Genomic DNA, 19,093 nt, shown 5'->3' with positions numbered 1-19,093 from the left:
TTAAGATTGAAGTCAAATATCTGTAACCATAGATCATGGATCAAAGTTGAGCTTCGATACCTTTTGATGACCAATTTTTTTACAAGCCCTTCCTTCCACAGCTTAATGTTAGAGTACCTTTTAAATTGGTAGCATTTTTCATGTGTCTCACTCATAAGTCTTTGCTTCCACTTATATCCTATTCAGAAGCTTATCTTTTGCTTGTTCTCTAACTATATAATATAAATATTTTTCTCTTTCCCTCCAACTATATAAAAACATTGGAACTATGGACTACTTCCACATTGATCAGCCATGCATTCCATTACAAATGATTGTTGACTAGACTTCTTTTTCCGTAATGTTATCTCAATATTTCAAAGCAATTGAGGCTAACTCTTTTGTTTTTGTTGGAACAACAAAAACTAACTCTTATCATCATAATCAAAACATCAAAATGGTACAATACGAGGTGTATCTCCAGATTTTTACATCAGTTTGTTTGTACAGTCCAGTTCTCATTACTGTCATCCTTCCCCTTGTGTCTCGATCAGATAAATTGATAGATGTTAACACGATAATACATTAGATAATCATTCTCTTAACCATTCCAAAATTATAATACTATCTATCTACCCACATCCAAGAACTGAATCCCAAATCTTAACGCAGAATCCTGTTGTCTCATTTACAAACTTCGGTTACCGCCCTACTTCCAATACCAAAGCTACTCGCCTTTCTCTCTATTTAGCTCAAGAATTCTACTGTGAATCTCGTTGAGTAAATCCGCAGATTCAATATTGTTATCTGAAAGACACTGTAGAACAGTTCTCAGACTAGCAATTTCCTGGTCTCTTGCCTTGTCCTGATTTCAAATTGAAATTATTTATAAATAACATGCAGGTGCATGAAGATGGAATGTTTCATAAAATAGAATTTGAATAAGTAAAAAAAACCTTGATTTCAATGGAGTTGGTTGCCTTGCAACTGCTCTCATAAAATGTTCTTGCATTCTGCACATGTTCCCGCAATAGATCAACTGATTGATTTTTGGTGGCCGTGTTATAACAAATGAATCTAACAGCTTCAATATATTGCTGCTTCATGATAAGATTCTGAACTAAATCTGCAAGGTGCAGGAAAATTTCACTTCATCAAACTAACATACGGGTTGAATAACATCTCAAAATAAATTGGGGAAGAAAATAGAACACCTCAAACCATTAAAAAAACAGCACATATGCATAGTTTTTTTGGTCTTAACACTCCGGTTCCTAAGAGAAAAGGGTTTTGGTAATCCAGAGTTCGACCAAGATATAAGAAAAGCTTGACCAAGGATTGTTCTTGCCAAGATTCGAACTCGAATGCTCCCAAATGATTCGTCCTTAATTGAAACTCTTTAACCACTTGAATTAGAAAGATATATAAATTTGAAGTCATTCATTTTACAAGCGTTATCCAATATGCTAACTTTTTTATAACAAATCAGAATTAACTTTTGGGGGAAACAAAATGAAACTTTTGCATCATGTGTATATGAATAGCCAATTCCATATCAGTTCAATTTCTTAGTAACAACTAATATCATAGTTTATAATCAAAATCCAAATATATTTATACATTTGATAACCACTTGATGTAACCTACACTTAGAAGTGATAAGAAAATGAGTATAATGACTCAATGTGAAGAAAGACAAAAAGGAGATACTAGTTTCTGAGTAAAACATTTCTAAACTAACATACCAGAAACTTTATGTGCCAAACCCATAGTCCCAAACAGCTCTACAGATATCTTGTGTTGAGCAGCAAACCCAAAAAGCTTTAAAACTTCATCTTCATCGAAAGAAGAAACCAATCCATAAATTGACAGAAGGAGCAAAAACCCCAGAACTGGTACTGGATTTGCAGTATTTTCTCCAATGTAAGCTTTCAGTTTAAGTGCTAGCTTCATTGCTTCTTCTCGCACATGAGGTTTAACATGTGGTGAGATTCTCATCAGTTGTTCGAGCAGATCAATGTGGTGATCATCAATAATTACAACATTTTCTCCCTTACACTGTGGAATGATGGGGTTCTGGATTATATCTAAAACATCTTTTGATGGGTCTGATGATGATGCTAGCAGATTAGCTAGACTGTCATTGCCGTGTGACTCAAGTTCATCAATTTCCTCAATTGGGAGAAACTGCAAACTTCTTCCATCAATGGCAGGACTTGGTTGATCATCTGTGAAAGATGAAATTGCATAATTAGCTGGCATATATTTAAAAATATCAAAATCATTAAAAGATCAAGTTGAAATTAAAATGTCTCATTAAACTAGATGAAGAGCTTTTACCTGATTCAATTTCCTCTTCAAATGATTTTATTAACGTTTCATATTGACCGTCTCTTAGCTCAAGTTCCTCTTCTTTTGATTCAAACTTCTTCACTCGGCTTTCAAAGTCCTTCTCTGCTGATTCAAACTTCCTAACTCGGCTTTCAAAGTCCTTCTCTACTGATTCAAACTTCCTAACTCGGCTTTCAAAGTCCTTCTCTACTGATTTGAACTTCCTCACTCGGATTTCAAAGTCCTTCTCTACTGTTTCAAACTTCGTCACTCGGCTTTCAAAGTCCTTCTTTTTTGATTCAAACCCCTTTACTCGGCTTTCAAAGTCCTTCTCTTGTGATTTAAACTCTTCCACTCGGCCTTCAAATTCCTCTCTCTTTGATTGTAACTCCTTCACTTGTCCTTCATATTGCTTCAATTTTGATTCGAAGTCCTTCACCTGGCCTTCAAAATCACACTCTCTTAATTCAAACTCCTTCACTCGTCTTTGAAAACGTTCCTCTTTTGACTTCAACTCCTTCATCCGTCTTTCAAATATCTTCTCTTTTGATTTGAGTCCCTTCAGTTGGCTTTCAAAATGCTCCTTGCATGATTCCAGATCATCTACTTGTCTTTGAAATAGCTTCTCTTTTAATCCGAGCACCTTTTCCTGGCTTTCAAATTGCTTCTTTTTTGATTCAAGCTCCTTCACCTGACTTTCGAATTCCTCCTGCTTTGACTCCGACACCTTTGTCTGCCCTTTATAGAGCTTCTCATTTGATTCAACCCCTTCTAGTCGTCGGTCACACTGCTTCATTTTGGAATCAAACTCTGTAGCTCCACCTTCAAATTGCTTTTCCGTTGACTCCAAGTCCTTCATTTGAACAAGCTGACCAGTTCTCCTCTCTGACATTACATTTAGTATGTTACTCCTTTCTGACATTAGTTCTTTTATTTTATGATTAACAGATATTTTCGAAGCATCAAGCTCTTCCTTTCTCGTCTTAATTTCCTGAGTACATTCAGCAATTTTTTGTGAAAGAGTCTCTAGCTCTTTTTCCTTCAATCTTCCACGGCCTTTACTATTGCTATCCATGGCTGTAAGAAGTTGTCTCTTATTTTTCTTGAGCTCAAGTGTTTTGTTTTTAATCAAACCCTCGATGAAACGGACATGCGCTTCGTTTGCTGCAAGATCTTTGACACCTTTTTCGATTTTGTTCTGCATTTCCTCGTAATATTGGTTAGTTCGTCTAACATCACTAGCTTGCTTTTTCTTATTTAGAAGCTCTTTGGAGCACTCCTCAATATCTCTCTCAAGGGATTGCAATTTTTCCTCCTCAACGCTCCTTAATCCGAGTATGCTCTTCTTCATGAGCTTAATGGAAAACGATGACAACTTTGATTTTTTAACCGAAGTTTGCGAGGAAATGCTGTCATCAAAAGGCCTCTTTGCTGGCAGTCTAGTAGGCCTATTCTCAATAGATTTACTACTACTACTACTACTACTTGCTCCCAAATTCAAAGTTGACAATGACTTTGCTCTCAAAGGTACATCATAATCATCATCAGACTTAGAGTCATATAAATTCAGCAACTTTTTTCTTTTAGAAGCCCTAACAACCATTATTGAACTACACAAATCACCACTTCAAATCCTGGGCAGAAAAAGAAAAAAGAAGCATACAAAAAGAAAGTTTTAGATCAACTATTAAGACCCTTTTTGGATAAACAACTTAATTTGATTTGCAGCTTATATATAAACGGTCATCATGATCAGCATTAACAAAAGATAAAATAAAGTTAAATTGTTTTCGTATAAACTACAAGTTGTTGTTTTCATAAGCCAACTTCATAAGTTCGCTCAAATAGTATCAAAGGTGCTTATGGTAGTAGAAAAGTTGAACTAAGTCTAATCCAAACAGATCTCATGTTATAAGTTTATAACAATACATGCATTAGTCTAAGAAAACATGGGGGTTCAACTATCAATCACAAATCAGCTAGGGAAAACGAAAACGACAACATGCATGCAGTAAAAACATTAAAAATTTATTGAATGGATGCTATTTTCCATGGAAATGTAAATGATAAAAAAAAAAAAGGGATTGAAAAAGTTAAAAATAGAAGTTACAATTTACTTACCTTTGTGTGGCTGAGGAGAGTGAACTAAGAAAGTAGGAATGAAATGAGAAAGGAAGAAGAAGAAGAAGAATAAAACACTTCTAATCTTAGTTCAGAGATTCCCAAAGTGAAACACTGTATTTGGTGGAGTGAACTATGCTTTGCTTGTAGTAGCGGTTTGTGCCTTTTGAGGCCTGTGGACGTGGGGTCCACACCACATGCTACTACCTACTCGAGTGACATGTTGGAAACTTAGAATGAGGAATTTGGACATTTTGCAATGATAACATTTCCGCAAATGTTAATACTTATGTGTCTAATGGCATATGTTAGAGAATTTAATACAGAAATAATTCTCTTAAAAATTATGCATTCAATTTTATTTAATGTTTTAAAGTTAAACTTTTTTTCTTTTCTATGGAAATTTTTTAATTTTGAATTTCTTAATTTGTGTCCTAAGGACACAAGATAACAAGACCCTAACATTTAAGATTAAGTATGTTTTTTATTTTCTCTAAAATGAAAACAATGAAGTTATTTAATAGAAAAGGTTATTTAAGTCCACGTAAGCATAACTCAGTTGGCAGGGGCATTTATTGTTATATGCAGGGGTCGGAGTTCGAACTTCAGACACCCCACTTATTCACCTTGAAAAGGATGAATTCTAGCACTAGGCTACTTGACAAAAAAAAAAGGTTATTTAATAAAAAGTTATTTAATAGAAAAAATACATTAATATTTATATTTTGAAAATAGTCATGAATTTTCAATATTTAATTGTATCAATTTTCTCATATTTTTTTTGAGAGAGTGGTGCAACGGGAGTGGTGCAAACATTGAACAATGTTTTACGTATAAAATAAAAAAGTTATTTATACTTCATTAATTTTGATATTTTAAAAATAGTCATGAATTTTTAAAATTTTATCATATTGACTTTTTTTAAATATACAAAATAAAAATTTGTTTTCGCATATCTAAGTAAATAAAATCTAAAACCGGTATGATTCAACTATTTAACAATTTTTTGTATATATGAGAGAAAAATATTTCACAGAAATGTTATATTAATACTGATAATTTTATTTTAATATCTTTAAATATTCAACAATATTAACTATATAATTATTTATTTTAAGGTTAAATATGTTTTTGATCTCTATAAATATGTCAATTTTTTCATTTTAGTCCCTTTAAAAAATTTCTTCAACTTTTAGTCTTTCAAAATTTTTCCATCTTCCTGGATCAATTTTTTTTTTCCATCTTCACTTTTGGTCACTCCTTTAAAGTAAACTCATATGTAGAATTCATATTTTTGAATAAAAGTTTGCTGAAAAATTCGTCATATTATAAGAATCTCTCCAAAAAAAATTAGAATTTTTTAATAAAACATAAATTTAATTTTTTTATTTTTGACGGTTAAAAATTAATATTTAATTTATGTTTTGTTAAAAATTCTAATTTTTTGAGAATTTTTTTTACAATATTCTACATATTTATGCACAATTTCATTAAAAAAATACAAAAAATAACTCAAAAATAGACACCAAAAATAGTGATTGAAAATTTTATGGGGACTAAAAATTGAAGGAAAATTTTAAAGAGATTAAAACGAAAAGTTGATATATTTATAAGAACCAAAAATATATTGGGTCATGTGAACCGGTGCCCCTGGGCATTGGTTAAGCATTAAAAAAAGGAATTTATTACAATAAAAGGAAATTTTGTTGACTTATTTATGAATTAATTCCACAACTTTCAATGCAATAATTACTACTACCTCCGTCCCTAATTATAGGGTCATTTTGAAAAAATAAAGGGAATTAAGATAGTGAATATTTGTATTAAATATGTTTGTAATTACTATTATTTTTACAATTTTATCCTTTAAAGAGAGATTTGGTTTATGTTTTCAACACGTTATTTATTGTTAATTGAAGAAAAAGATGTATAATAAATAGAGGCATGTATGTAAAGAAATACTCCGTAATTAATGTAGTTGGAAATAGCAAAATAATCTTATAAAAAGGGACAAAAAAAATCTCATAAGGGCGCCTTATAATTAGGGACGGAGGTACTCCCTCCGGTCCTTATTATAAGAAACAAAGCCAAAAAACATCAAAATCAATGCAACATTAATTAATATAACTTTTTGAATATTTTTACAAATATACCCTCATAAAAATTTTTGAAACATTAAATACATCCACTAATATTTAAAAGAGAATCATTAAATGAGGGTAGAAAAGTCTTTTAAACAATAACTACATCTTAAAAGTTGTGACATTTTCTTATAATAAGAACCGGAATATTTATTTTCCATTTATAGCAAAAATGATCATTATAATTTCCTTTTTAGTATCCTTAACTAGTGCTCGGGGCACCAGTTAGCATTTCTCAAATATATTTAACCATTTTTTTTATATAATTATTAGAATGTTACTCTTCTCATTCTCTCCCCGTTGAAAAGAGTCTTATTAATTAGTATTGTATCACTTGATAAAGCGGCGTTGAGGTAATTAGTTTAACTAATTAACAATTAATGACAACTGAATTCTAACTACATAACACAATATTCGAACTAATTCAAATAAATATTCAACTATATCACACAATTACGTTCGAGGAATTAAACATTTTGCTTATTCATTGCGGCGGGAAAGAGTTAGTTAGTTTGTTTGTGTGCAGGAACAGCTTCCCATCCATTTCCGTTCTGTGGCGACGATAACCACCGCACACCGCCATAGCAGCAACCTTCCTCCGCCGTTGTTTAGAGACATGGATACATCATCCCTTAGAAGAGACTCAACCACTCCATCTCATTCCTCCCTCTCCGGTAATCATTTCTCTTAATTAACCGTTCATAAACACATTACTTAATCACAATTGTATGTATTATACTTGTTGATGTGAAATTGATCTCTGCATGATGAAAAGCTTCGTGAGGTTGTATCTCTATTTTTCATTTCAGATTTTTTATTCTTTTTATTCTGAATGTAATTGTAAAAACGGCGATGTAGGTTAAAATTTGTTCCAATTTCATTTTGTTTTTTTCGTTATCTGTTTGCTTTAATTCTTTGAATCATGATATTCTCCATCTTTAGTAATAATGTGTTGACTTCACTTCAGGCTTTTAGTTCTAGGCATATTTTAGTTAAGAAATCTATTCCACGGACATCGGACACGACGCAACACTGACACATACACTGATCAAATTTTGAGAAAATGACATAATTCAATGTAATTACATATGTCGGAAAAAAATGTAATTCAAATTTTGAAAAAATGAATTGATCTTGACTTGTTTAAAATGAGGCCATTATTTTAGATACAAATGGAATCTGTTTGATGAGAAATGCATGGAAAGAGGAACAACATCCTTCCTTCATTGATTTTATCTCCACTTTCCTCTCTGCTAACTCCTTTCGCCTTAAGTTCGTTCCAATTTCTCCGGTATGTCATTTCCTGTTTTAGCCTGTTTTCCCTCCCTGTTCTTTTTATATATGGTGGTTCGTTGCTAAAGTTTAGAGGATTTTCCTTGAAGGACTTTATTTTCAATTGTGGCGGTTTGTCCGTGGCCTTCATTTTTGTCACAAACTGGGACTCCAACAATGTGGCTCCAATCTTCAACAGGTTACTAGGCTCTGTTGTTTCGGAATCATTTCTAATGCTTGTGGGTTATAACGTTTACGAAGTATTTATACTTAGCAAAGAGTTTATGTTTTATTTGATTCTTCTGTTGCAGAGTTCAGAAACTGAAGACTCAATTTTCTCGTTTTTATGTTGTTGTGACACTACCAGCAAAAGAGGAAATCGATTCATTTACTCAGTCATATTTCAAGTGAGTTTTGTTAATTCTGTTCTTCTGATTGATTAATGTTAGCTATGTATGTATGACTTGAATAATGATAGAACATGGATCCTGGTTTGTTATGAATATGTGAAGATTTGGGATGGTGATTGGCAAGCCTACATTTGTGCCAGTTAAAGACTTTGAGATGGGATTTGAAAAGATGTTAAAAATAGCCCATTCTACTGGAGGTAGAACCTGAAAATTCGTCTAACTATCTTTAATTTGTTGTTACAATTTAATTATAGTTCTTGTTCTCCAACTAATTGCAGTATACAAGCAGCAGAGAATTGAAGAAAAACTGAAAGCTGAGGTGAGGTCAGCTCATTGATTTTACAATAAAATTTCATACTATTTAGCTGCTACTAATCGCATATGAAGTGAAACTAGCAATTTGATGTATGAATTTTGTTATGGTTTTGAAGAGGAAGCAGTTGGTGCAAGGAATGAACTTTTACCTGAAAGTTGTTACATCGATCCCAGGCATTGACAATCATGATGCAAATGCGGTAAATCACTCTACTACAAGGCAACTCTTCAATTTAGTTTTATTTTTACATGCCTCCTTTCATTATTGATTAAGCTCTGAATTCTAGAGTATAGACATGTTAAACTCGCGAAAATATAACTTTCATAAGTAGTTTGTGCATAAGCATTCCTTTTGTTTATTTCCAGATAATAATTGCATTGGTGTCAAAGTTTGTTTTCATGCTATGTTAGGCTTGTGCTATTTTCCTTTTGGCTGGGGATAGTCTTTACCACATAATAATAACTTTTTTACATGAAAAACCGTATAATAGCCATGCTTATAGGTTGAGTTATTTTGTTTTTATGATCGCTCAATTCAGCTTAGTCAAGCTATTGGTTCTGTCCAAGCAATTGCCAAGGTATCAAAAGAGCAAATTCTGGTGAACACAGATCTTTCTACTGACAAGGCAGAGATGATTTCAAGGTTTCTCAGAGACCCAAAGTCTTACTTACGTCCCAAGATCAACTGATCACAAAATAACAAAGGAATCCAGATTCAAGTAATGGGGATATATGTTAATTCCTTCCTCTTTTATTGTTATTAACTTTTGTATAAAATAGTATTTTTAGTTTCAATTTTATCAATTGATAAAATAGTATTCTTAGTTGCAATTTAACTTCTATATAAGATAGTATTCTATACAAGACACTGAAATTACTCTTTCTGGAAAACCAAAGAATGTCTGCTCAGAATCTGATTGCTCCAACTAGAGCCCCTCAGACCTAATTACCATTTTCCATGGGACTTTGAAGTAGGGGATGGTACGTTCTATGCGATGGAAGTCGATACCCAAATGAATTCTCTATCATTTGAGATCACCCGGCATGCCTTTTTTTTTTTTTTTTTTTTTACTTCTTTCGCTTTATTGTAGTATAACAATCCATCTTGAATGTATTTCAAACTTTATTCACAGTTACATCTACTGTTTGAGCTTAGTGGATCAGGTATATATGTTCCAACTGATTTTTTTTGTTTTGTTTTAGTGCACTAACGTGACATTGCATCATGTCTCTCTATAATGCATTAGCTCCAACATTCAATCGAATAGATTGTTGCAATGCATCATGTCTCTCTATAATGCCAAATAATAATATACCATTGGCGAGTTATTGATGAATGTTATTGTTTATTCCCAAAAAGATAAGAATTAAGTGATTTTGTGAATGATAATATTGCTGGCAAATTTCTGTTGAAACTGAAATTTTAGACTGAGATAAGTCGGGAAACTTGACAGTGAGGTTAGACTCTCTGTCGAATTATTTTATTTCATTTGAACATGAAGTGGCCTATAAGGAGCGAATCAAAGAAGGGTAAGGATTAACTATGAGTGATTAATTGATTAACTATGTATTTTTCGTTTGAGTGATTTTTTGTTGTTATAGTTACCCATAAACCACATAAACTATATCCTAGGAGAAATACGAACTTGCAATGGATTTTTCATCACCACAGTGAATTCTTGTTTTTCCGACAAATTAACATTCCCACCTTCTGGAACCTTCCAATCGAAATTCCAAACCAAATTAACCACAAAATATTCCAAGTGAAGCAAAGCTAAATTATATCCAGGACAAATTCTCCTTCCAACACCAAATGGCATCATCTTTATCTCTTTACTCCCCGTAATATCAAACGTTTCATCTTTCAAAAACCTCTCTGGCTTAAACTCCATTGGATCCTCCCAAACACGAGGATCCCAACCCATCTCTGCCACCATAAAATTCACCGTCCCATTTTTAGGCACCAAATAGCCATTAAAAAGCACATCCTCTGTCACTGCGTGTGGCAACACATTATGCCCCGGTGGATGACGCCTCAACCCTTCCAAAACCACACATTTCAGATACAAAAGTTTCTGCAAATCTTCCTCTTTCACTTCCACCTTCTCTCCATTTCCATCACGACCCATCACATCCCTAATCTCGTCCACAAGCCTCCCTTGCACGTCCGGGTACTTCACCAAATTCGCCATAATCCATTGCAAAGCCGTGGAAGTAGTATCTATCCCAGCATTCAAAAACTCTGAACAAAGACTAACCATTTCATCTTCACTCAATTTCCGTTTCTCATCAGGCAACTCCAACTCCAAAAGAGTATCCACATACGAAACAACAGGGTTAACATTGTTCAATCTACTCTCTTTAACTTGCTTCCTCGCTCTAATCAGCGGAAGCAAAACATCTTCTTGATCCTTTCGCAACTTCAACAACTCTTCCCATCGTTTGCGAAACAAAATCCGAGTAACTTTTGGCCAGAAATTTATTATATTGAATTTGTTAACACTCAACAGAATTGTCCTTTGTACGCGCTCAATATCATTAATTTTCTCATCGTTAACTCTTTCACCAAAACACATGAAAACAAGTAAACAGAACATAGCATAGTTGAAGTGTGGCATAACTTTAATAGAATCCGTTGGTTCCGATTCTGATGCAGTTTTGAGACGGTTGATGAGAGTGTGTAGGACCCACTTACGAATTTCTGAGAAAGATTTGATCTTAGAAGGATGAAGCATCTCAGAAGCGAGGTTACGACGGAGGGTACGCCATGCTGCACCATAAAAAGCGGAGCTGATATTGTGTTGGTTGCTGGAGATGATTTTGGAGGTAGGAAGAGCTCTAGGGCGATCGGAGAAGATGGCTGAGTTTTGAACGAGAGCATGGTGGGCGAGAGTATGGTCAGAGATGAATATAGCAGGTCGGGAACTGATTTTGAGAGTGATGATAGGACCATATTTGGTGTGGAGGGTTTTGATAAAAGGTTCGAGTTGGGACGATGATTTTCGGAGCCATAGGATACTTGTGATGATGGGGATATGCGGTGGACCGGGAGGGAGGGTTCCGGTGGTTTTGTTGGTGGTGGTGAGGGAGGAGAAGATGGCTTTGATGAGGAATATGATGCATAGAGAAGCAAGTGCAATGAACCATGTTTCCATTACGTAAAAGTGTTGTGTTGTGCAACGTTTGAAATCAAAGAGATTTATTTATTGTGAATTGTTATCTTGCTGCCCAAGAATAATAATAATAATAATATTACACATTCATTCCCACGCATTAGAGATTTTCCTTTATTCTAGCTATCACTACGTACCAGCTCATGAGTTTTAGATAGAATTGTAAATCCTCTTATTGTTCTCATTTTTGGGCTCACATGATTGACTAGTTTCATTCATTTCAGCAGTTAGTGCTATGCTGCTAGTTTGGCGTGTTCAGGATTGAGATAAAGAACACACGTCTCTCCTTCTCATACAAACAAACAAACAAATTAATTAAGGTGTATATTTAATTGAACTTACCACCCATGCATAATGATTATATTTAAAAACCATTTCCAAATTTTTAGAGCTAGGACTTGTGGACGTAAACATAAATTATTCAAACTTCAACCCTTGCATATCACAATGTTGTCCATACATGGGGACTGGTTTATTTTATTTCTATTTTTGCTTTTTTTTTTTTTTCCATCTGTTAACACTAAATTGATTAAATTTATGATTTATAGAAGAGAAAAATATACAAGGCTTGACGAGAGAAACAACTTATAGAAAAAGCATAAATCATAGTTTTGAAAATAAAGGGTTTGTGCGTAAGAATGGAAGATGGGGAAAAGAGAATAAGAGTTACTTCATTCCATTGATATGAATTTCATAGGAAATGGGTTTACGTGAAGACATGTAAAATGATTTCATGATAAATCGGCATTTTTGTCAGTTGAGTTAGGGACGAACACGCATAATTTTTACAAAATGAAAAACAGAAAGAAAGCAAATCAACATTCATGAGATTGAGATTGTGCATGAGATATTGATGTTTCTTCGGTCTTCTCTTGAAGTAACGGTATATTGCACACTTGTTGTTCACTGTCATCTTCAAATTTATCCACACTATGCACAAATATTCCTACACATTAACATCAGATGTCAAAAAAAATTCTAACTTATGGAGGACTTATTTGGTGACAATGTATAGAAGAGGAAAATAGTGAAATTGTGATGAAAGCTTTTGAGAAAATGTGGTGGTGATGCGAGACTTTAGAGGACCAATTTGAGAGGTTAGGTTTGACTTGGTTTCTCTAGTAATTTATTTCATTCATGTTCAACAATCTCATTTTCTTATACAGTAATGAAACATTTTCGCCCTTGCAATAGTGACATGTCAAAAGATTTCATGATGACATACCGATAAACCATATTCCAGCCGCTGGACACAATATGGTTGTTAGGATCAATGCAGTTGTTCTCCAGTTGTTAATGCTATCCTGCATTACCATAGTGTGTCAAAAAATTCCACAATACATTTTCTGTGATCGGTAATTTTCTCGGCCTCCACTTCCCTCCCTCTGCTTTGCAAGTAATGCATTTAAACAAATTATACTATGAAGTTATTTGAATCTGAAAAATAATACTTTGGGATAAACTTTAAGCTATTGATGTCTCCTAAAATCTATGATGACCATAGATGTATGAAGTAAACTATGTTAGGCTTACAGCTTTCAGGCACGTACTTCCAATACAAACGATGTATAGTTTCTATTTTTTTAAAAAAAAATTGTCTTATGTTTTTTATTAAAAACAAATTATCTGCACCTGATTTTACATTGTAAACTTATTATTATTTTTATTTCTTGAACTTGTCTAGCCTAATTTTAGCCATCAATGTGTGGAAAAGCAACAATACCACTTTATTTTCCGAAATCAACAACTTTAAAGTGAAAAAGACGCCTGTGTTTACTAGAACCGTTGGCAACATAATTTCCAAAACAAAGGTATGGCAATGATTAAAAACTGCAAATGGTGTGTGTGTCTGTGAATGTGGGGCGGGGGGGATCTGTAAAAGGCTGACCTGGAGAACTCCAACAAGGGGTGAGGAAGGCACATCTCCAAAGAGATGAATGGCAACGGTAGACATGGCCATGGATAAAGGTCTCAAACTTGGTTTAACACAATGAAGACATACAAAATTCACCGGACCCTGAAAAGAAAACCGCAAGCAAATGTAAATATTCAAAAGAAGACACAAACAACCGTACAATGAGATTTAGTTCTTGGAGGAAAAGTTTGCATCTAAATTTCCAAATGTAGAGGTTATTTTACTTTAAAACACATAAATATTCTTGTCAAGAATTTAACTAGGAATTTTCAAGATCAAATGGTTAGCAAATAGAGTAAAATTCAAGAACTGATAAAATATTCATTGACGTTAAGCATGTAAGAATAACAGTATTTCAATATACAAACATAGAGATCTTCCTCGCATAGAAGGAAAGTACCTGAGTGGCAAAAACAAGAAGTTCACCAATAGAGAAAAGAACAAGAAAGCCATTCACATTTCTGCATAAGAAGGCTCCAAAACAAAATGCTGCCCCAAGAAATGTTGTCACTGAGAGAAGCTGCAAAAGATTAGTGTTAAGTATGCAATAGAACTTATTAATACAAAATTAGTTAAAAGTTTAGCTTACTGGTTCCATTTACTAGACCGTTACAAGTCGACTCAATATTAGGAGGAAAATCTCTTTGGTAGATCACGTCTAACCTATTTCATACAACTGTAACCATGATGCTCAATTTATTGTTCATACACATGACTCATCTAAGAAGCTGTTATGTGCCTCAAGTAAAGAAATCTTAAATTTTCAACTATATGCCAGATCAGAAGACCGTTTACAAATTACAACCCTATAAATAAGACCACAGCTGTTTAGTGTGGAACTGGGCGCACATAATTCTTATGGTATAAGATACTATGAACCTAAAAAGGTATGAAAGTAATACTAGAACTGATCTTTAATTTGAATACCGACCTTAAATGCATTTGATAAGGTGTTACTCATATAATCCAGAACAAATCCTCCAGCCAATGTGCCCACTATTCCACATACAATTGTAATTCCTCCAAATACCAAATCTGAATCAGTCTGCCAAAATAAGCCAAGTTTAACATGACAACAGCAACATCATACTTTTTTATATTGAAACTATCTTGCTTACCAGAATGCCAAACATGTTTTATTTTATACAAGAAACGAGATATATAAGAATGAACAACCATGATAGTAAAGGTATATTAATGCATAAGGGATCATTGGCTGAAGCAAAACCTCACCATGTTATAAATATTGTAGACAACTTTGGGACCCCAATATGAGTAAGCACCTAAGACAAAGTTGTACGCTATGTGACCTACAAATAGATAATTAAGTCACGGGGTTAAGTGATTAGATATGATAAAATACGATTTCTAAAAATAAAATACATATTCGATTTTACAATATGAAGTTCACAGGGAAGTAAGCTATAAAAACAGAAGCTTTCTGACGCAAATTTATCGACACAAGAAAAGAATTCTTATAAAACAGTTGATGCAGACAGTAGATCAGTGGAAGTGACAAGTACCTAGAACATTGATAATATAAACATTATCAAGCAGGAGCGCTTTCATATCAATAAAAAATCTTGAGAACTGATCAAGCATTTTCGTTGCAGATTTTGACCTAAAATAAGAATCTGTCAGATATAATTTTGAATGTTTCAGCCACTAAATTATAAATGTTAGACAGTAAAATATACAAGAAATCAATAATTGGAAAAATGGTTATTTAAGAAGGTTTTTGTTCTAACTTGGATTGGTCATTTGAGCTTTTATCTCTGAATTCTTCCTTAAAAGACAATGACTCATCTCTGCCGTTAGAAGCGTTCGTGACTTTGAATCAAACAAGTGAATTTTGTTAAGGCTAATACAAAATTTCAGTCAATTGCAAGATATTAAACCAGAAATGAGTATCAGGCTAATGCTTAATTCTTAGTGTACCATGAACTCCTGATGCAACTGTGTCAGGTACTTGTGCCTTTATCAAATCAACAGGAACAAAACCTGGATCCAGAACTAGTTTACCGACGGAAAACAATAATAGGGGTTTACTATAAACCAATTCAAGAAAAATCTGTACCTTTCAACTGTAAAGGCTTCATTAAAAATCCTGAAATAGCAAATGGAAGCATCAATATAGACTCTACCCAGAATGCATAACGCCAACCAAAATTACTTCCAATCTGTTAATACACACAAAGGTCAATTTATTTATTTTCATAAACAAGTAAAATACTCAAATTGATTCTTTTTCCAGTACATATGGATATTTAGTATTTAGTATTAGACAGTGGCAGGGAAACCAGATAGAGACTTACCAAACCACCATAAACATAGCCAAGTGCATATCCAGATGGTATACACATGTAAAACATTGCGAGCCATGTTGTTTTCTGATACACACATTATTAGTATGAGATAGAGATTTCCACCATAAAGAAGAAAGAACAGCAGGCAACAATTGACAAATGGCATTGGAATGTTGAAATGAACGAAGCAAAATGGCACATCTCATGATGATCAAGTGATTAGAAGTATAATATTCTATGTCAATTTGATTGCTAATACTAGTATATTGTCGCATTTCAGTTATGTGATGTGATCACTCTGCCTAAGCTTGATTAGATTTTCAACTATGATTATGTAAAGAAATTTACAAGGGAAAAAAAGCAAACCAGAGAAGCCGGGGCATTGTCATCAATGAAAGGTGGTGCTAAACTTATAAACGAAGCCTCACCAACACCAACCAGCCTATACAGAATAATGAAGGCATAAAGAAAAAAAGTTAAGCTAGTTCTCCATAAGTTTAGTACTAATGATTAACTACACAAAACAAAAAAAATCATATCACTTAAAAATATAAGAAACCACAGTACCACTTACATGCGACAGACAGAAATGGACCAGAAATTGAAAGAAAAACCACAAAAGAAGGTCGCAAGAGTCCACATTGACAATCCAACTCCTATAAGTCTAAATGGATTTACACTGCAAAATATATGAATTGTGAGAAAGGATTCTTATGTCGGTTAATGATATGATAACTATTACAACATGCAGCACATACAAGGAAAAAGATCGGAAATTTTTCTTTTTAAACAGTTATGCCTATCAGATGTAAGAACTTCAGTGTAATGGACAAGGTCTACTAAAACTACAATCCAACTATTGTAGTAATTTTGCTGCAAATATGTTAGATACACGTCTCGATCATTTAAAATTATGAAAGTCAAAGCCAAGAAGATTGCCTCAAATACACATTCAATTTCACATCAAGAAGGACAAGTTGAAATTTGATATCATTGCTCTATGGTGGTTTAAAATCACGTTCAGCTTTAAGAATTTTAATTCATTTGCAACTTATCTTATGAAGGATTCATGTGCTGTATATTTAAGCTAATAAAAGTATATCTAATAATAAGAATAGGTTTCATATTGATTGGAACATGAATGGTTACTATAATTACCTCTGAGCTAGAGAGGCAAATATTGGAGAAGCCACGAGAAGTCCAACCATAAAAGCAGATGATAAAACTCCATCTTCAAAATTGTTCAAGTTAAAATCCCCCCTGCACACAACAGGAAAAATATAGTAAAAAACTATTAAATTGCTGAAAATTTACTTTTACATGTTACACTATCAATGTTAGGGCATTGAACACAACAACATCAGCACCCATTATAATTGGACGGAAGATAAGTAAAGTCTAGCCAAGTGGTGGGTCACAAGGGGAGTATCATCCACATTAGGCTCAGAGCAACCACACAAGTGAGTTGAACACCACATCTTAACCCAAAACCTTAAAGCATTGAATTTATACGACCTCTCACTTATAAAGGGCTCAACCTCGACTTTTCTAAGCAGTGTGAGACTTTTAACTCACGTGCTACACAACACCAAGGATTGCTCCACCCAGATTTGAACTCAAATGCTCCCGAATGTGAACCACTTGAGCCTAGCTACTTAGTTGGACGAAAAATAGGCCCGTAACCAAATATGATCACTAGGTTGTTTACTAAACCATGACAACACCCTATGTTCTTGATTTCTTGTTCTGAGAAAAGAAGGCGTTAATTGCATTATATCTTACTGTATTCCTGTACTTCCATTAACACCATTGCTAGCTATTGCTCCTTGATCCAAATAGTTTAACAAATTAATCACACAAAATATACCAAGTAACCTACAAAACAAAAAAGAACATTATAAGCAACACTAACAGAAGAGGGAAACAACATGACAAAAAAACAACATTTCACATAAACATAGATTACACGTCCAAAATTGAAACAAACCCAAAATTGGATAAAACGTTTATCCCCACATGATATACCAAAAATGCAAAGAAGAATGAACATATATTTCCTTTGTTACTTACCCAGCATGGATGGAAATAGGAGGTGTAAATAGAAAATGTACGAATGTTAGTTATACAATACCTCTTTGGTGTAAACCATGAAGTTGTGGGAATCATGGATGACACTATGGGTGGTTCCATGAACAAGACTTTGGATGTTACTTGCATTTGTAACTCTTGTCAGTGTAATATCTAACTACAATCCTTTCTATCTAACACTAGATGTACAAAACATTGAAAAACTTTGAGTTGAATGGTAGTTATTCGTTAACTAACTTCATAAAAAAAAATGTTTTCATTCATAGCTATAAAAATGTCATTTTAATTTAAAATAATTTTTTTTTGAATAATTTAAAATATTTATTTATAAATAGTACAAAGTTATTTATTTCATGTAGACTTTGAGTGTTTTATAATTATTAATGAACATAAAAACGTGTGTTTTAAACTAAAAATATGTTTTTCAAAATTAAATATTGTCCTTTTTGGTTAGACAAAACAGTACCCATAATATATGAACTCAAGTGGATTACTTTTGTGGCACGACACTATGTCTGTACTGTTATTTTTGTGTACCAAAATGTTCTGCCAAATGAGTGGTCCTGGTTAGATAGGTAGGTGTAAATTATTATCTCTAAATTGTAAGAATCTATTAAACTAGCTCATTATTTTTTGTATAACCAATACGTCTCTTAAATAGTAAAATGTTATTTAAAATTGTGAGAAATATTTGTATAATCAGAAGCCTAAATAAAAAATCATGCAGTCATACACACATAACAATACATTTCATTTAATTATGTCGAAAATATACATTATTCAATTGTTTTTCTGTGAACTATTCAATTGTTTTTTATTGTACATTTTTTAAGTTTTGCAAGTGTGTGCAGATGAATTATATTTAGGGTTGTGACCATATTGGTGTTCCTCTAAAATTGTTACACATTTGGAGCTAAATAATTAGATAGTTTGTGAGCTGAAATCTCTATCTGAAACTGTTAGAGCAGTTTTCTTCTATTGCTTGTATATAATCGTTTTCCTTGTACTCTTTTCATTCATTCTATTGAACCACAATAACAAG

General features: G+C 33.2%; 3 protein-coding genes and 1 pseudogene across 8 annotated transcripts; 1 reads left to right on the top strand and 3 right to left on the bottom strand.

The window, feature by feature from the left end:
* Positions 1–378: 378 nt before the first annotated feature.
* LOC146943692 (uncharacterized) lies at positions 379–4,568 on the bottom strand. The gene is made up of 5 exons (XM_085741955.1): positions 4,432–4,568; positions 2,320–3,944; positions 1,725–2,207; positions 936–1,105; positions 379–844 (listed from the first exon to the last, which is right to left on the bottom strand). Exons 2-5 carry the CDS (start codon positions 3,911–3,913, stop codon positions 707–709), a joined length of 2,385 nt encoding a protein of 794 aa, XP_085598081.1. The 5' UTR covers positions 3,914–3,944; positions 4,432–4,568; the 3' UTR covers positions 379–706.
* A 2,438-nt stretch (positions 4,569–7,006) lies between these two features.
* LOC146943691 (DNA ligase-like protein) lies at positions 7,007–9,751 on the top strand. Of its 2 annotated transcripts, none has more exons than XM_085741974.1 (8): positions 7,007–7,246; positions 7,739–7,863; positions 7,955–8,043; positions 8,156–8,251; positions 8,357–8,451; positions 8,533–8,573; positions 8,695–8,769; positions 9,109–9,751. In XM_085741974.1, exons 1-8 carry the CDS (start codon positions 7,189–7,191, stop codon positions 9,256–9,258), a joined length of 729 nt encoding a protein of 242 aa, XP_085598100.1. In that variant the 5' UTR covers positions 7,007–7,188; the 3' UTR covers positions 9,259–9,751. The 2 variants fall into 2 exon arrangements, with proteins under 2 accessions (XP_085598100.1, XP_085598099.1); XM_085741973.1 differs by having other exon boundaries at positions 7,034–7,246; positions 8,686–8,769.
* Positions 9,752–10,003: 252 nt separating this feature from the next.
* Positions 10,004–11,859, bottom strand: LOC146943690 (cytochrome P450 89A2 pseudogene; annotated as a pseudogene). Its single transcript, XR_015025688.1, has one exon. The product of XR_015025688.1 is annotated as a cytochrome P450 89A2 pseudogene (transcript).
* Positions 11,860–12,388: 529 nt separating this feature from the next.
* On the bottom strand, positions 12,389–18,212 carry LOC146943689 (putative sphingolipid transporter spinster homolog 2). Of its 4 annotated transcripts, none has more exons than XR_015025686.1 (16): positions 18,095–18,212; positions 17,746–17,838; positions 17,122–17,223; positions 16,538–16,642; positions 16,330–16,405; positions 15,973–16,047; positions 15,735–15,837; positions 15,596–15,658; positions 15,406–15,487; positions 15,181–15,278; positions 14,891–14,967; positions 14,589–14,702; positions 14,058–14,177; positions 13,631–13,759; positions 12,968–13,127; positions 12,389–12,688 (listed from the first exon to the last, which is right to left on the bottom strand). XR_015025686.1 is itself a non-coding variant. In XM_085741971.1 (16 exons), the coding sequence occupies exons 1-16, from the start codon at positions 18,178–18,180 to the stop codon at positions 12,558–12,560; spliced, it is 1,533 nt and encodes a 510-aa protein (XP_085598097.1). In that variant the 5' UTR covers positions 18,181–18,212; the 3' UTR covers positions 12,389–12,557. The 4 variants fall into 4 exon arrangements, 2 of the variants coding, with proteins under 2 accessions (XP_085598097.1, XP_085598098.1); XM_085741971.1 differs by having other exon boundaries at positions 12,968–13,046; XR_015025687.1 differs by lacking the exon at positions 16,538–16,642.
* Positions 18,213–19,093: the final 881 nt, after the last annotated feature.

Source organism: Medicago sativa, chromosome 2 (genome assembly GCF_051527215.1).
Source record: "Medicago sativa cultivar Bolivia chromosome 2, Bolivia_mono, whole genome shotgun sequence".
Classification (NCBI taxonomy): domain Eukaryota; kingdom Viridiplantae; phylum Streptophyta; class Magnoliopsida; order Fabales; family Fabaceae; genus Medicago; species Medicago sativa.
The sequence above is the reverse complement of the archived record's forward strand: the minus strand, read 5'-3'. Positions and strand labels throughout refer to the sequence as shown.

What these genes read in the sequence shown, in the direction of transcription:
- LOC146943689 (XM_085741971.1), bottom strand. Translation starts at nt 18,180, where the DNA reads ATGCAAGTAACATCCAAAGTCTTGTTCATGGAACCACCCATAGTGTCA. An exon ending in TTTGCCTCTCTAGCTCAGAG is followed by an intron (nt 16,643 to 17,121) that starts GTAATTATAGTA and finishes TATATTTTGCAG; the next exon opens with TGTAAATCCATTTAGACTTA. An exon ending in TTCTTGTTTTTGCCACTCAG is followed by an intron (nt 13,760 to 14,057) that starts GTACTTTCCTTC and finishes TTTTCTTTTCAG; the next exon opens with GGTCCGGTGAATTTTGTATG.
- LOC146943692 (XM_085741955.1), bottom strand. Translation starts at nt 3,913, where the DNA reads ATGGTTGTTAGGGCTTCTAAAAGAAAAAAGTTGCTGAATTTATATGAC. An exon ending in TTTGGCACATAAAGTTTCTG is followed by an intron (nt 1,106 to 1,724) that starts GTATGTTAGTTT and finishes TGCACCTTGCAG; the next exon opens with ATTTAGTTCAGAATCTTATC. An exon ending in CCAACTCCATTGAAATCAAG is followed by an intron (nt 845 to 935) that starts GTTTTTTTTACT and finishes ATTTGAAATCAG; the next exon opens with GACAAGGCAAGAGACCAGGA.
- LOC146943691 (XM_085741973.1), top strand. Translation starts at nt 7,189, where the DNA reads ATGGATACATCATCCCTTAGAAGAGACTCAACCACTCCATCTCATTCC. An exon ending in GTGGCTCCAATCTTCAACAG is followed by an intron (nt 8,044 to 8,155) that starts GTTACTAGGCTC and finishes CTTCTGTTGCAG; the next exon opens with AGTTCAGAAACTGAAGACTC. An exon ending in TTTACTCAGTCATATTTCAA is followed by an intron (nt 8,252 to 8,356) that starts GTGAGTTTTGTT and finishes GAATATGTGAAG; the next exon opens with ATTTGGGATGGTGATTGGCA.